At 44.5% G+C, this 17,517-nt stretch overlaps 1 protein-coding gene across 1 annotated transcript in view; it reads left to right on the forward strand.

Annotated features, from left to right (window-relative positions):
• The window catches only part of LOC124777682 (NADP-dependent malic enzyme-like), a 144,549-nt gene that overhangs the window by 23,251 nt on the left and 103,781 nt on the right, over window positions 1–17,517 (forward strand). Inside the window, exon 2 of the mRNA XM_047253159.1 lies at window positions 13,965–14,220. Coding sequence (XP_047109115.1) covers window positions 13,965–14,220 — 256 coding nt within the window. The remainder of the gene's footprint in view (window positions 1–13,964; window positions 14,221–17,517) is intronic.

Below are 17,517 nucleotides of genomic sequence, written 5' to 3' on the forward strand. Positions count from 1 at the left end.
TTAACTTTATTACAATGTAGAAACTCCATATTTGTTTCAAATATATTACGATAAGACGCTTCACGATGTTTACATGTGAACTTTAATAGTGAACCTCTATGTCATAAACTGAAAACACTGTTATGTACCACTGTATGCAAACATAACGTATTTATCACGCAAAATAAACAGTTCAACTACCTTATTCCCTAAGACACCACAGACTGCGTTGTGCAGGCTGTGAAGTCTCTCAGGTGATATTTGGAAGATCGTTGCATCTATCTCCATGTCAGTTATTGTTCAGACACAATTGCATGGGTGGCAGTTTCAGATAACAGCTGTGCAGTAGCATCCAAAAATGAAATTCTGCAATATGTTTAGGCGTTTTGGAGATAATCTCACTTTTACTAATGACAGATCTGGACTATATTACCGCATATGCTTTTCCAAAAACGACTTGAATTTCATACCAGTATGATGTCGTTTGATATGTAAATAAGGTAAAGACTCATGGTATTTACACACACACTAAAAAAAAAAAAGAAGTTTTGCATCACCCCAGTTCCCAGAACTCCTGAAGATAGACGTTGACTGTGGACTGTATCACAGATACAGTCCCTGTGACTGTTCAGAGATGTCACTAAACCTACCCGAAGATGTGAACAACCAAACACGAGCAGCGCCTGTTAGACGGAAGGGGTAACAAAACCGATCAGTTCCAGTCATTCCACCAGGAAGGAGGTACACGGCTCGTGTTGTCTGTAGTTCAACCATGCCTAGACGGCCAATACCGCGGTTCGATTGCGTCCGCATTGTTACTTTGTGCCAGGAAGGGCTCTCAACAAAGGAAGTGCGCAGGCGTCTCGGAGTGAACCAAAGCGATGTTTTTCGGACATGGAGGAGATACATAGAGACAGGAACTGTCGATGACATGCCTCGCTCAGGCCGCCCAAGGGCTACTACTGCAGTGGATGACCGCTGCCTACTCAACGTCTCGGAGTGAACCAAAGCGATGTTTTTCGGACATGGAGGAGATACATAGACAGGAACTGTCGATGACATGCCTCGCTCAGGCCGCCCAAGGGCTACTACTGCAGTGGATGACCGCTGCCTACGGATTATGGCTCGGAGGAACCCTGACGGCGACGCCACCACGTTGAATAATGCTTTCCGTGAAGCAACAAGGACGTCGTGTTACGACTCAAACTGAGCGCAATGGGCTCCATGATGCGCAACTTCACTCCCGACGTCCATGGCGAGGTCCATCTTTGCAACCACGTCTCCATGCAGCGCGGTACAGATGGGCCCAACAACATGCCGAATGGACCGCTCAGGATTGGCATCACGTTCTCTTCACCCATAAGTGTCGCGAATGCCTTCGACCAGACAATCGTCGGACACGTGTTTGGAGGCAACTCAGTCATTCTGAACGCTTAGACACACTGTCCAGCTAGTGCAGCAAGGTAGAGGTTCCCTGATGTTTTTGGTTGGCATTATATGGGGTCGATGTACGCCGCTGGTGGTCATGGAAGGCACCGTAACGGCCATACGATACATGAATGCCATCCTCCGAATGCCATGCACCGATAGTGCAACTATATCGGCAGCATATTGGGGAGACATTCGCCGTTATGGACGACAATTCGCGCCCCCATCGTGCACATCTTGTGAATGACTTTCTTTAGGATAACAACATCGCTCCACTAGAGTGGCCAGCATGTTCTCCAGGTATGAACCCTATCGAACATGCCTGGGATAGATTGAAAAGGGCTGTTTAAGAACGACGTGACCCACGAACCACTCTGAATCGCCGTTGAGGAGTGGGACAACGTGGACCGACAATGCCTTGATGAACTTGTGCTTAGTGTGGCACAATGAATACAGGCATGCATCAATGCAAGAGGTCTTGCTACTGGGTATTAGAGGTACCGGTGTACAGCAATCTGGATCACCATCTCTGAAAGTCTCGCTGTATGGTGGTAAACATGCAATGAGTGGTTTTCATGAGCAATAAAAAGGGCGGAAATGATGTTTATGTTGATCTCTATTCCAGTTTTCTGTACAGGTTCTGGAACTCTCGGAACCGAGGTGATGCAAAACTTTTTTTGATGTGTGTACATTATTTTTCATGATTTCCGTGATTATTGCTTTTATGATTTATGTTCTTTCATTTGTTCTTGTTTTTGTACTTGTAAATGGCCTAAAGCCGAAACCTAGATCGTATAACAATAAAAGAAAAAATCGACATGAAAGTTTTCTGGGCACGGTACGGCGTCATAATGTAAAAAACTACTGCTGCTGGAGAAAAACCAACGTTTCGGCCACGGTTGCAGCGGCCTTCTTTTGGGTCTAGAAGGCCGCTGAAACCGTGGCCGAAACGTTGGTTTTTCTCCAGCAGCAGTAGTTTTTTACATTATGACGCGGTACCATACCCAGAAAACTTTTATGTCGACTGACTCTGGCCGCGGAAGCCTACGCAATTATAAAAGAAAAATTATTACAGTCAGATGGCGGCACATCATTCAAAAATTTAGGACAGCCTTTTTTTTGTAGTAACGCTAGTCCGGTGTATTGATGTCCGGTTGACAACTAAGTATTTTCATTCTGCACACTGATGCCCGGTTGATGATGATACTTTCAGAAATGAAAAAAGTCAATTCGCATGGCCTTGTCGACTGAAGACTTCCAATGGCATTTTCAGCTGCTATTTCGCATTGGGACCTTCCGTCTGGATGTATGTTCGTTGTTGCATTTGGAGTGTTGCTGTTTTGACAGATGGACGATCTGAAAATGTCTAGTATGTATTGGTTCTATTTACCACGTTATTAACAAGCGTTTCGTTACAGTGTCTTTGTTTTTCGTAATGTGGAAAGCGAAGGGCCAAGGTGACACCTGGTATCGTAAAAACTCTTCTCCTCTTATGAATAAATGAAGAAACTAGGATCAAAATATCCCATACTATTCAGAATTTTCTGGAAGACATACACTCCTGGAAATTGAAATAAGAATACCGTGAATTCATTGTCCCAGGAAGGGGAAACTTTATTGACACATTCCTGGGGTCAGATACATCACATGATCACACTGACAGAACCACAGGCACATAGACACAGGCAACAGAGCATGCACAATGTCGGCACTAGTACAGTGTATATCCACCTTTCACAGCAATGCAGGCTGCTATTCTCCCATGGAGACGATCGTAGAGATGCTGGATGTAGTCCTGTGGAACGGCTTGCCATGCCATTTCCACCTGGCGCCTCAGTTGGACCAGCGTTCGTGCTGGACGTGCAGACCGCGTGAGACGACGCTTCATCCAGTCCCAAACATGCTCAATGGGGGACAGATCCGGAGATCTTGCTGGCCAGGGTAGTTGACGTACACCTTCTAGAGCACGTTGGGTGGCACGGGATACATGCGGACGTGCATTGTCCTGTTGGAACAGCAAGTTCCCTTGCCGGTCTAAGAATGGTAGAACGATGGGTTCGATGACGGTTTGGATGTACCGTGCACTATTCAGTGTCCCCTCGACGATCACCAGTGGTGTACGGCCAGTGTAGGAGATCGCTCCCCACACCATGATGCCGGGTGTTGGCCCTGTGTGCCTCGGTCGTATGCAGTCCTGATTGTGGCGCTCACCTGCACGGCGCCAAACACGCATACGACCATCATTGGCACCAAGGCAGAAGCGACTCTCATCGCTGAAGACGACACGTCTCCATTCGTCCCTCCATTCACGCCTGTCGCGACACCACTGGAGGCGGGCTGCACGATGTTGGGGCGTGAGCGGAAGACGGCCTAACGGTGTGCGGGACCGTAGCCCAGCTTCATGGAGACGGTTGCGAATGGTCCTCGCCGATACCCCAGGAGCAACAGTGTCCCTAATTTGCTGGGAAGTGGCGGTGCGGTCCCCTACGGCACTGCGTAGGATCCTACGGTCTTGGCGAGCATCCGTGCGTCGCTGCGGTCCGGTCCCAGGTCGACGGGCACGTACACCTTCCGCCGACCACTGGCGACAACATCGATGTACTGTGGAGACTTCACGCCCCACGTGTTGAGCAATTCGGCGGTACGTCCACCCGGCCTCCCGCATGCCCACTATACGCCCTCGCTCAAAGTCCGTCAACTGCACATACGGTTCACGTCCACGCTGTCGCGGCATGCTACCAGTGTTAAAGACTGCGATGGAGCTCCGTATGCCACGGCAAACTGGCTGACACTGACGGCGGCGGTGCACAAATGCTGCGCAGCTAGCGCCATTCGACGGCCAACACCGCGGTTCCTGGTGTGTCCGCTGTGCCGTGCGTGTGATCATTGCTTGTACAGCCCTCTCGCAGTGTCCGGAGCAAGTATGGTGGGTCTGACACACCGGTGTCAATGTGTTCTTTTTTCCATTTCCAGGAGTGTATTAACGAAAAATTAAAAAAAACTGTAATCCTTTCAGTGATTTTTGTCGGTATCTGTTTTGTAGTAACTATAGTGATTTTCAGCACCTGCCAACACCGGGTTGATGATGTGTTAGGCGAAAAATTTTGGATGATGTACTCACTACTTGCGCATCGTAACTTTGTAACTTTGTTAAGGATGAGCAGGAAACAAAGCAAGTTAGAAGGTGAAAAATATGCCGGTACATAGCTCCTTTCCTTCAGAGATTCTGTCTATCTCAACACGTTAATCCGGTGAAGAAATCACCATCATTAGCGTCTTATGGCTTCAAACCTAAGACGATCCCCACACGGAGCGAAACCCTCATGACGGAACGGAGGCACTGTATTATCGCTTGGAGACTAGAGTCAAAACCAAGCGACGCTTCATACAGCCGATTCTGAACATTTGAAGGCTGATGTAGGTTTTACATTGTTATTCTTTTCTTCTGCTCTTTGCGGTCTCATAGAGTGAAGGTATATAACACTGTTAATGGGATGTTAAAATTGAAGACCCTGTTATTGTTAATCGAGAGGAAAAGGCTTCGCGTGACACCGAGATTTACCCTCTCCCTTCTCTCGTCATCATCATCATCATCATCATCATCATCATCATCGTCGTCGTCGTCGTCGTCATTATCACCATCATTAAGAACAAAAACAAAAACACGACACTACACCACACTGCACACTATACTCAAGACAGTTCCAGTTAACACAATCCGGAACTGCATCAACTCGATTAACACCTCTGACGCGCAAGCTGCGACAATTGGGACTGTTAATAACACGCGTAAATGAAGCGCGATCGCGAATGCAGTTTGCAGCACAGTTATTTGTTTTGTCTTACGGCATCTACAGAGAGGTACAAATGGTTTAGGGTAGTGAAAATCCACGGCACTGAAGCAATATATGTGGTATGTTTATTTATTTATGCATTTATTTCACCTGGCTAGATCAGCAGACATATTTAGTGAGTCAACGTTACAATGTGCATAGTACATGAACAGTACATAATGACAATAATAATAGCAGAATATTAGGAAAGGCATGTTGAGGTTGCCAAAAAAGCTGGAACAGAGGTAGCTGTTAAAGAAAAGCTTTCCTCCATACTACAGATACCGCCCTCCTCATGTTGTACAAAACGCAAATTTCAAAATGTTATGGCTCCGTAGGATAATAACAGATTAAACAATCCGTTGTATTCGGACTGATGCGTCCATCGCTCTGACAGCAACTACAAAAGAGAGTTTTACTGAAGATCTGCAGAATAGCTCATCGTTCTCTTGGAGAACTTGGTGAATTTAGAGATAATTTATTAGTGGAACCATTATCATTATGTATCATCTACAAATGAGTGGGCCAATATTAACAATAATACGTAGTAAAAGAAGAAGAAAAAGGAGAGTGGTAACAGATATAGTAACAAATACATGTAATTTAAGAAATTTCAGTCTTATTAACATTCATTATGGTAAGGTTAGCGGATGCGAATAAAGGAAGAAAACGGAAATATATAAGGATGAGAGAAGCATGGTAGATGTATACAAATCGATAATGAAATCTTGTATACGGGACAGAAACTATTAATCTAGCGAATGTCTACGGTTCATGGATGTTGGGAAGCCTAGATATTGAATTCCAAATCGATATGCACATCACTCTACCCGAAGCGCTCCGAAGAGCCTCTCAGTAACGTCGCATGGAAGTTACGACTGCATAATAAATCTGTTTTAGAGCGAAGGGCGCCTGCGTGCCAGGAATTTTCCGTCCTGCAACAGAGAATGTAAATTCAGCAAGGATTCGGATTCTCTAAGTGCGCCTAAATCCCTACTTTATTGCAGTGGCTTCTTTGTATAAAGCTCGCGAGTGTGACTGCACAAAACAAGATAAGTTTTGGTCGATTATACTTATCTCTCGAGCCCAAAGAAACCGTCGAAGCAGTTCATTTGTCTCGAAATTTTGCCGCGTGGAGTGGCCGGGCGGTTAGAGGCGTCGTGTCACGAACTGCGCAGCCCCTCCCGCCGGAGGTTCGAGTAAGTAGTGTGTAAGTCTAGGGACTGATGACCTCAACAGTTTGGTTCCTTAGGAATTCACACACATTTGATAATTTTCTCGAAATTTTGTTATTTCGAACAGCGAGAGGAGTAACAAAATTGACTGCTAGAATTCCCTTCAAAGGCAAACACTTTCAAGCAATGTCCGTGCAGCTGCCAGGTGTAGAAGCATGAAACCAGATACTTGTTGCAATAACTACAGGTCTGTTGTTTGAAACTGATAAACAATATTTTATTCAAAATAATCTCCACTGCTATTTACACATTTCTGTCACCTCTCCGACAGGCTACGAATGCCACGCCAAATAAAATAAAAAAATAAAAAAATTCTTCTTTTGAAGCGAACCAGTCAGCGAGCCATTATCGCGCATTTTCATACGAACTGGAGCGTTTTCCAGTGAGATTGTGTTCCAGTGATGCAAATAGATGGTAGTCGAACGGAGCCAAGTCTGGAGAATCAGCCGCATGCCCTACTATTTCCCAACTGAACGCTTCGGTGGTTTACCTGACCCGTTTTGCTGTGTGTGATGTGGCGTTATCATGGAGCAATACGACTTTGTGTTGCCTTTTTCCATATTCCGGTCGTTTTTCACGTGATGCTCGATTTAAATCGATCATTTGCTGTTGGTAGCGGTCAGTGTTAAAGGTTTCACTAGGTTTTAGCAGCTCATAATAGATGACACCACCTGATCCCATTAAACACAGAGCATTGTCTTCTTTCCAATGCGATGTCGATGGTTTTCCTGGATTCATCCATGATTTACGACGCTTATGATTCTCAAAATATATCTATTTTTTCATCACCTGTCACTATTCGATGGAAAAACGACTTTCTTTTGTATCTGGCGAGCAGCATTTCAGAAGTGGCCTTTATATTTGCTTTCTGTCTTTCATTCAGTTCATGCGTAACCCATTTTTCCCACTTTCTGCACCTTTCCCATAGCTTTCGACCGAAGAGAAAGGGCTTTGTGCGTTTCATTCAATTGTTCCGCGAGTTCCTGCTGAGTCTGAGTATCACCTTCATCCAAGAATGCCTGAAATTCGTTGTCTTCGAGCTTTTCCGGTGGTTTCCCGCGCTCTTCTTTTCTCACGTCAAAATCACCACTTTTGAATTTTTTGGTCCACTCCAAACACTGTTTTCCCGAGAGCATGTTCGCCGAAAGCTTCGTCAAGCATTCGATGCGATTCTGCAGCAGTTTTCTTCAAATGATAACAGGAAACCATTGGTGTCCACAAATTCAAATGATAACAGAAAATCAGTGGTGTCCGCAGATCGCAGTTCGTAGGCACAAAACTCGACATATTTACGGATTTGAAACAGATACCGATGTGTGGAATTTGGTTTACTGTGTGTTAACATTCGTCGTCAGCCGCTACAGGAAGCAGATGGCGCTGCAGACGTGAGCTCTCGGCCCCGTACTGACGGCTGGCACCATCTATAGGGGAAGTCCGGTTTCATTCTTCTACACCTGGTACCGCGCCACTATGTTAAGTGGGTGACACTCCAACCTGTAGAGTGTTAAGGACACGTATTACCCACGCGAATTCTGGTGGCGAGGGAAGCAGAAATGGTGTTTCTATATTACAACGTTCTGTATTAAATTCCAAATGCTCCACTGGTCCTCATTTCAGTGTCTATGGCGATGCATGTTTGGAAAGAAAGCGAAATGGTGCAGTGGTTAAGACACGAAATGTCATTTCAGTACTCTTCAAATGGCTCTGAGCACTATTGGACTTAACATCTGAGGTCATCAGTCCCCTGGACTACTTAAACCTAACTAACCTAAGGACAGCACACACATCCATGCCCGAGGCAGGATTCAAACCTGCGACCGTGGCGGTCGTCGCGTGGTTCCGGATTGAAGCACCTAGAACCGCTCGGTCGCAGCGGCCGGCCTCAGTACTCTTCCTCAGTGACACAGGCACCAACCAATACAGTCACACATACGACACACTTCACAAGTTTAGACGGAGGCAACGAATATCCCTGGAAATAAAGCCATAACGTTGCAAAGGCAAAGACGGAAGGGAGATTACATATTAACTACCCGTCAATCACGGAACAGAGACCTCATGTAAGATAAAAAAAAAAAAATGGTTCAAATGGCTCTGAGCACTATGGGACTTAACATCTGAGGTCATCAGTCCCCTAGAACTTAGAACTACTTAAACCTACCTAACCTAAGGACATCACACACATCCATGCCCGAGGCAGGATTCGAACCTGCGAACGTAGCGATCGCGCGGTTCCAGAATGAAGCGCCTAGAACCGCTCGGCCACTCCGACCGGCCATGTAAGATAGGATGTTTCTCTTTACAAAGCATCTATCTCGGCGTTTATGTTACGCGATTCCAAGAACGCATACAAAACCTAAATCTGGAAGGAAGGGCCGGCCTGGGTGGCCGAGCAGCTCTAGGCGCTACAGTCTGGACCCGCGAGACCGCTACGGTCGCAGGTTCGAATCCTGCCTCGGGCATGGATGTGTGTGATGTCCTTAGGTTAGTTAGGTTTTAAGTAGTTCTAAGTTCCAGGGGACTGATGACCTCAATAGTTAAGTCCCATAGTGCTCAGAGCCATTTGAACCATTTGGAAGGAAGGACATGGATTTAATTTGCTTCCCTCTGAAATGTAAGTCGAATTCCAAGATTTGTGCCACCTCGGTCGGTAATAATACGGGGATTATACATCGAAATGCCCTATTTTCAATTTGCTCCAACACCAAATTGAGATTTCAAAGAAATTATAAGGCGAAATCAGAACACTTCAACGTGAGCTCGTGCGATGACACGAAGAATGTTTAGTTTGCTCTCAGTTTCCATCCGGGTCAGCTTCAACATATCAGGAGGGATGAAACCGATGACTTCCATAATCCGAATACGGAGGTCTTGAAGGTGTTGCATTGCAGTGGCGAGCACCCTGTCCTTCACTTTACCCCAGAGATAAAAAATCCAGTGGTGTGAAGTCAGGAGAACCGGAGGCCAGTTTACGGTCCCATGTCTTCCAATCCAGCGTCCTAGAAATGTTCAATTCAGAGTTGTTCGACCATCCGACAACCAGTAATGTGGAGCACCATCTTGCTGAAACCAAAGATTTGGTTTCAGGTCTTCGACTTGGGGAAAGCAAACATTTCCGACATGTATAGGTACGTCGTTTCTGTGAAAATCACCCCAGCAAAGAAGAGCAATACAGTTATCTTGCCGCACTTGAGGCTGCACCAAACGTTCACATTCGGGCGACCTCGTACCATTTCCGTGAAACTGTACGGATTCTGTGACCTCCAGATGTGACCTTATGCTTATTCACAGTTGAGTCATGGAACGTGGTTTCGCCAGAAAGCATTACACTTGTCGAGGAAGCAGGATTCCGGTCGATCCGGTTAAGCGTTTCACATTCAAATCTATATCGCAGTTGCTTGTCTGCGGACTTTATGTCATGCAGAATCTGCACCTTATGTGAACACAGGCGCAACCGCTTTTTGGAGACCTCATGAGTAGTTGCACGTGGTATCTGAAGTTCCTGCGAAGCTCAACAAACTGATTTGCGTGGACATCGTTGGAACGGATGGCGAACATTCTCAGCTTGTTCTTCAGAGACACCCTGGACCCTTGCATGCCGCTTCAGACCGCTCTCAGTGTCCAGATACTGCCTTCGTCATGCTTTTATCCTCTTGGCATCTGGTGCTACTTTCTTCCAAACAGCACCAAAAAGGCTTTGCACCAAACCATGGATTTAAGCCCTGCGTACCAAACCACAATGTGTGCCTGCTCTTGATCTAACACCAGACACTTGACGGGCAACAATGAAAAAATGAACATGCTCCAAACTTTGACAAAAATTGGGCAGCAACTCCGGGTCCTTCTGCAACCAACCGGCAAGTTAGATCTGAACAAAAAAAAAAAAAAAAAAAAAAAAAAATTATTTACTATTTTTAAACTACTTCAAAAAATTTGGCGTTTCTGTGCAGAAGCCCCGTACAATGGTTACTCTCTTTATTCCAGACTTATCGCTTAATCTGTAGTATTTCCTAGAGCTGGAAGGACGGAACTTAGTGCTCAACACCCCATTCACATCGAGGTTTCCTTATTATCACGCTGGGTATTGAGAAATGGTAAATGATATCAATAATTTAACCTTACACGTAGAATAAATTAAGAAAAATAATGTTCTAGAGGAAAGATAATTCATTGTGACGTCTAGTGCTTCTGAAGCACTCAGAATTAAGAAAAAATTGAATATATAGTTGTAACTTTCCAAAGTTTGTGTAAGTCTCCTTTCGACTGAAGAAATACAAAAGAATAAAGGAAAGATGGATACCGAATTTCATATAGTTCAAAAATGCAGAATTATGTTTCTAAGAATACATTACCTGCTTAGTCTTTACCTGAGAGATGTACGACATTGCCTGTGTTCGACCCTTTCGTCATTTTGTATACGTTCGTGCAGTTTTCAAGAAATATCTTTTTCAGTATATGTGCTTCGTTTTCCTACAAACAAAATATAACCTTTTCGCAATTTTGTTATTAATTCTTTTTGTTATCATTCGCGTGTTTTTCTCAAAAGTTGTGCTTTCGTCGAAGAAACTGAGAAGACAGACACTTTGAAAGTAGCAACCGCAATGGGGAACTTATCGTAGAGTCGCTTTTATTACAAGTTGTACTACATGCTCGTTTAGACAAAATTATGACTTGTAATCGTGTTCCTAATGTCAAAAATATAAAAGAGGAGGCTTTCAAGCTATCACAGGTGGCTTCCAGTGGACAGCGTACTATTTTGACCTCAGAAGCTATGGTCCCATAGTGGTCAGTGGCATTTGAACCATTTTTAATCCAGTGTGTATGTGTGTGTGTGTGTGTGTGTGTGTGTGTGTGTGTGTTGTGTGTCTGATATTACGTTGAACCTGTTATCACGAAGACTTTGACCATTGACCCAACAATATTATAACTTGTGACACCCACTATCAGAGATAACGTTTGCTTTGGCTTGTTTTTTTTTTTTTTTTTTACATATTTTTAATGTAACTTATTTTGGTCATTTTCTTTGCTAAACAGAAGATTTATTTTACTTTCTCCAAAACATTTTTAGTTTTTTCTCTGTATAGTGAGAGATGTTCGCTTTATCATATATTTAATTTACTACCATTTCCTATCCCTCCAAATAGTACACAATAGCTTCTAGTTCATTTTAACAAATGTGTGTCCGCTATATACAAGCAAAATCTCAACGGAGAGTTATGTCAACAGATGGTGAAATTCTTCCGTTGTAATTTAATACCTGGGCTCTGTCTTTGTGCAGGACGACGGACTACGTAAGTATATAGAACAAAATATTCTGTCCCACCCCCCACCCTCCACCTGTCCTCCACCCTCTGCCTCACAGAGCAAAGTGGCACTGGACTTGCAATCTGGAGAAGCAGTATCCATTATCAGGGGAACTATCCTGCCATTTATTTTAACTGAGTCACCGAAACCGTGGAAACCTGGAAGGCCAGATTCGAATTTGAACGGTCTCCGTCTTCCTCCCAACCGAATGTCCAGTATCTTAACACTGCGCCACCTTAGTGGAACCGTAATGGAGAGAATATTTGAAAAAGTAAATGTATAATACATCTGAGGGAAGTAGCTGACTGTTGAAAGGTAGAGAGTAAGAGATGAGAAGAGTTTCACGTAGGCAGTAAATAGCTGGTTTGGAACCTTCATTTGGATTGGGGTGGGTGCGTTAGCTTACAGTTGATGACAGAAATATGTTGTTGTTGTGGTCTTCAGTCCTGAAACTGGTTTGATGCAGCTCTCCATGCTACTCTATCCTGTGCAAGCTGCTTCATCTCCCAGTACGTACTGCAGCCTACATCCTTCTGAATCTGCCTAGTGTATTCATCTCTTGGTCTCCCTCTACGTTTTTACCCTCCACGCTGCCCTCCAATACTAAATTGGTGATCCCTTGATGCCTCAGAACATGTCCTACCAACCGATCCCCTCTTCTAGTCAAGTTGTGCCACAAAGTCCTCTTCTCCCCAGTTCTATTCAATACCTCCTCATTAGTTATGTGATCTACCCGTCTAATCTTCAGCATTCTTCTGCAGCACCACATTTCGATATCTTCTATTCTCTTCTTGTCCACGTTTCACTTCCATACATGGCTACACTCCATACAAATACTTTCAGAAACGACTTCCTGACACTTAAATCTATATTCGATGTTAACAAATTTCTCTTCTTCAGAAACGCTTTCCTTGCCATTGCCAGTCTACATTTTATATCCTTTCTACTTCGACCGTCATCAGTTATTTTGCTCCCCAAATAGCAAAACTCCTTTACTACTTTAAGCGTCTCATTTCCTAATCTAATTCCCCCAGCATCACCCGACTTAATTCGACTACATTCCATTGTCCTCGTTTTGCTTTTGTTGATGTTCATCTTATATCCTCCTTTCAAGACACTATCCATTCCGTTCAACTGCTCTTCCAAGTCCTTTGCTGTCTCTGACAGAATTACAATGTCATCGGCGAACCTCAAAGTTTTTATTTCTTCTCCATGGATTTTAATACCTACTCCGAATTTTTCTTTTGTTTCCTTTACTGCTTGCTCAATATACAGATTGAATAACATTGGGGATAGGCTACAACCATCTCTCACTCGCTTCCCAACCACTGCTTCTCCTTCATGTCCCTCGACTCTTATAACTGCCATCTGGTTTCTGTACAAGTTGTAAATAGACTTTTGCTCCCTGTATATTACCCCTGCCACCTTTAGAATTTGAAAGAGAGTATTCCAGTCAGCATTGTCAAAAGCTTTCTCTAAGTCTGCAAATTCCAGAAACGTAGGTTTGCCTTTTCTTAATCTAGCTTCTAAGATAAGTCGTAAGGTCAGTATTGCCTCACGTGCTCCAATATTTCTATACGGAATCCAAACTGATCTTCCCCGACGTCGGCTTCTACCAGTTTTTCCATTCATCTGTAAAGAATTCGCGTATTTTGCTGCCGTGATTTATTAAACTGATAGTTCGGTAATTTTCACATCCGTCACTACCTGCTTTCTTTGGGATTGGAATTGTCATATTCTTCTTGAAGTCTGAGGGTATTTCGCCTGTCTCAGGTATATATCAACAATTATTTCAGTATCTGGAAGAGCAAAATGGTTAAATTTATCCTGAGGAAGGGTGTGAAGTATTTAATGATAGAAGGAAGGGCGTTCCGGGGAAATATTCGTCTTATTATTGAATACGGTTCGTCACAGTGCGTGCAGTGCAGTTGCAGATGCACACAATTAAGAAGCGCGCATCCATGAGAGCAGCTGACATCTGAGCTACAAGGACAGGGATCCCCAAACTCGTTGATGTAGGTCGAGATCCACGGCAGCTGACCCAGAGCCAGCTTCGGTAGCGTCTGCCGCTCAGCTGATCGCCTGGCAGTAGCGCCGGCCGCCGCCGCGCGGCGCCACCGCCTCTGCCTCCAAAGCGCACGCTTTGTGTGACGTCACTGACGGCCGCTTTTCCCCCCTCCAACAGGATGAGTTATAATGGCGGTTCTGCCGTCGAGAGCGGCCAGCCAGAAGGAAAGGCGTGTTCGTGCAAACGCGGCGACGGCAGCAGCAAGGAGACGTCCACAGCTACGGAGCCGGCAGCAGCAGAAGCAGCAGCATCCACCATGTCCGACCTGCACAGGGACAAGATGGGCCAGTGGGCGGCCAACGAGAGCGGCAGCTCCGCTTGCCCCTCGCTCACCAGAGGGCTCGACCATCTGCGAAACCCTCAGCTGAATAAGGTATGTCGCCCAAAAAGTTTTCCCTGCTCAGATGCCAGCCTGCAAGACGAGGGGACATTTAATCTTACGATTGTCGCACTGTAAACAGTAATGAGAACGTGAGACGCATGAATTTGTCGACAGGTTTTGACTGATCATTGACAGAAGTCAAAAATAGTTGACTGACAAACAGTACACCTGCAAAGTAAATACAATGACGAAAGAAGTACATTGCAATGTCCTGTGTAAGGTAGCCCACTCTCTGACAGGCTTTCCATTGCGTTGACATCGCAGTGAATGCCAACTAACGCCCGGATGGAGTGCTGAAAATGAAACTGTGCTTCGAAATCTACATTGACTAAGATGATACGCCTGTCGCAGGACAACGGACTGAATTTCTCATTCAATTTATGACTCATTTCCCTGTTTCGATTTGCTATTAAAAACCTATGTGCCTACCTTGGAAATGACACAAATCTTTTAACAGCTACTCGAATAATTGGAGCTTTTGCAGGATAGCTCTTGCAACCTAACTCGGGAATTTTCTTGGCTTGTTTTGTTCAGCTGGAAGCTTCCTGTACCTTTCTCAAGGGTCATCGATACGTGGTGTGTCCAAGAAAGTAATAAAGATTTTGTTTCATCCTTGGGTCGTTTCGAAGTGACTTTGCAGTGCCTTACGCTATGCTTAGTCACATACTTTAACCGATACACATTTCCGAAACATGTTTGATGCTGCATTAAGCTGCTACTCGAGAGACAACGGAAAAGCTAAATGCAGCATGCATGTTCGCTTTCTAGCCAGGTGCTATTTTGTCGTTGAATTAAACGAGTATTTCCAGTAAATAGGTTCCCGCGTGAGTGTATAGTGTTTCAAATGTAATGTAGTATTGTCAGTAATTTACAGTTAGGTAAATATAACTCAGTTGTTATTGTATATGGCACCTTCTCTGTTCCCGACCGACATCACGGGAGATTTGTTTCTCAAGGTTTGAAAATCGGTAGTGATAACTTATTGATTAAAAATAAAAATTGCCCGTTTTCGACTTTTTGCGTTCATTACATCGTAATATTGACGTCGGATTTCTCACGGCATCAATTCGCTGCATTTTCCTGTTCTTCCTGCAGCTAGGAATGCTTTTAAAGGCGTCAGGTCAGCTGTTTTCTCGCACGCACTTGTGAAAAGTAGGCGGGGCAGCAGCCGGCGAGCTGCTGTCAAAGAACCGGCCGGCCTCGTTCGACTTCGAACCCGCGGCCTTGGGCGCTGCAAGCCGAAATGTCGACATTTAGCTACTGGAAAGTCCGCACCCACATACGCGTAAGGATTTGGGCCATATAGAAATGTTGACTTTAATATTTCGTGTTCTCTTTCGCTTCGCCAAGGTGATTTCCTGTATTATAGTTTCCAATTCTTTATACCTACTTTGCCTTATCGCATGATAACCATTGTGCTGCAGGGCTATCATAACTCCGAGCATATTTCCTGTATTTGCTTTGGCGGCGTAGCGTTTTTAGACGTACCTACCAACATAAATGAACTTTAGCTGTTTGTCAGCAGTGGAAAAACGGTTACATCGTTTCTAAGAAGCGACTTCACAGAGCATTCTTGGGCCTTTACTGAAAGCTCAATCTGAGAGCACTTTCTTCGTCAATAAGTAATAAAAACTAAAGCAATGCTCACATCCTGCAAAAACTGAAACATTCGACTAATTTCCTCACTCACTTCAGTTTTTTGATGTTCCTGATAATTGTGCGCCGTCCCCATTCAGTACTATTCGGTCAGACGAAGGGACCACAGGAAAAAAGTGCTAATCCACAAGAGTAATTTTGTGTTACTGCAGGTTATATGTTGGTTATATTCAGAGGCAAGGATACAAATATGTAAGACAAAACAATTTACATCGTAGATAGTTATTTCTAGCGGCACTAATGGAGCTGCTTGTTAAAAGCTTGTGTTGCATTCGAAAATGCAGAAATACCGTAATCAAGTAATTTCACGCTAAACAGAGGGTTAGCACCTTCTTTCCACCGACCAGTTCAAATGTAGATCTGCAAAATATGGATCTACAAATTGCGTCACTTGTTATCTACATTTAAAAAAAAGTAGAATATGTTCTTCCCATATGGTTCTGTTTATTGTATTATGTTTTCAAATTTCTAAGTTAAACAAATTCTTTAATCACCTCTGCCAAATTCTATGATCACTCAGTTGCACATAAGACAGGTTGCAATCTGTCACAATAAGACGGGCTGCTATAGCCTGACGCTGCTGGGTTTCCTATTAAGTAATCCAAAATACCCATCGCACTTGAACCATTAAAAAAAATTAACCTTCCCCTTAGCCGAATGGCAGCCGGCACGGTAGCTCAGCGTTTTTGGTCAGCGGCTAGTCACCCTCCATAATAAAAACATTTTAAAAAACTGAGTAAAGTTTTCATCTCTAGATGTTGAGAGACGCCTTGCGACGTCCGCATAGAGCCGATCTCCTCGAAGAAGAAAGACAACGAAGAAACAAATAGGGGAGAAAAGGGTTAGCGTCGACGCTTTTCGTTAGGTACGGGCCCGAGTTCGATTCCCGGTACTTCCTCAAATTTTTTTCTGTGGTAGGGTAGTCCGGTACGCCAAATGAGGAGCTGTTTGAATAAAGAGACAGTGACAGTATCGTATTTAATCTGGTGACAGTAACGGCTGGAGGGATTGGCGACATAGTGATCACACGTCCCACGATCACAGGTCGCTCCTCGTACTGCCTTGTAGGCAGCAGTCGGCTAGTCGGAACGGGCCTAGGCCTAGTCTGTGAGTGACGGTTATGTTTATTATATACTTCATGACAGATAGTCTGGTAACGGTATTGTTGCAGCTTTAACAACAGTGAATGGTTTTGGTATGCTTAGATGCTAAGCTTTAGGTCAGGTACGACATGGTAGTGCGAGAGGAAACTAAACTTTGAAGTTATTATACTTTATTTCAGTCTTACTGCAGTGGTAACACCGGTTTCCATCAGATCACCGAAGTTAAGCGCTTTCGCACTAGGTCACCACTTGCATGGATGACCGTTCGGGCCTACCGAGCGCTGTTGGCAAGTAGGGTGCATACTGCCCTTGGGAGGCCCATTGAGGATCTACTTGACTGACAAGAAGCGGTTCCGGTCACGAAAACTGACTATGGCCGCGAGAGCAGTGTGCTGACCACGCCTTCATTTCCGCATCAGCTGACACCTATCAGTGAGGATGACATGGCGATCGGCCGATACCGTTGGGCCTTCCGAAGTCTGTTCAGAAGGAGTTATTCCAGTATTACGACCACCGTTTCCTCGTATAA

Source organism: Schistocerca piceifrons, chromosome 2 (assembly GCF_021461385.2).
Source record: "Schistocerca piceifrons isolate TAMUIC-IGC-003096 chromosome 2, iqSchPice1.1, whole genome shotgun sequence".
NCBI lineage: Eukaryota > Metazoa > Arthropoda > Insecta > Orthoptera > Acrididae > Schistocerca > Schistocerca piceifrons.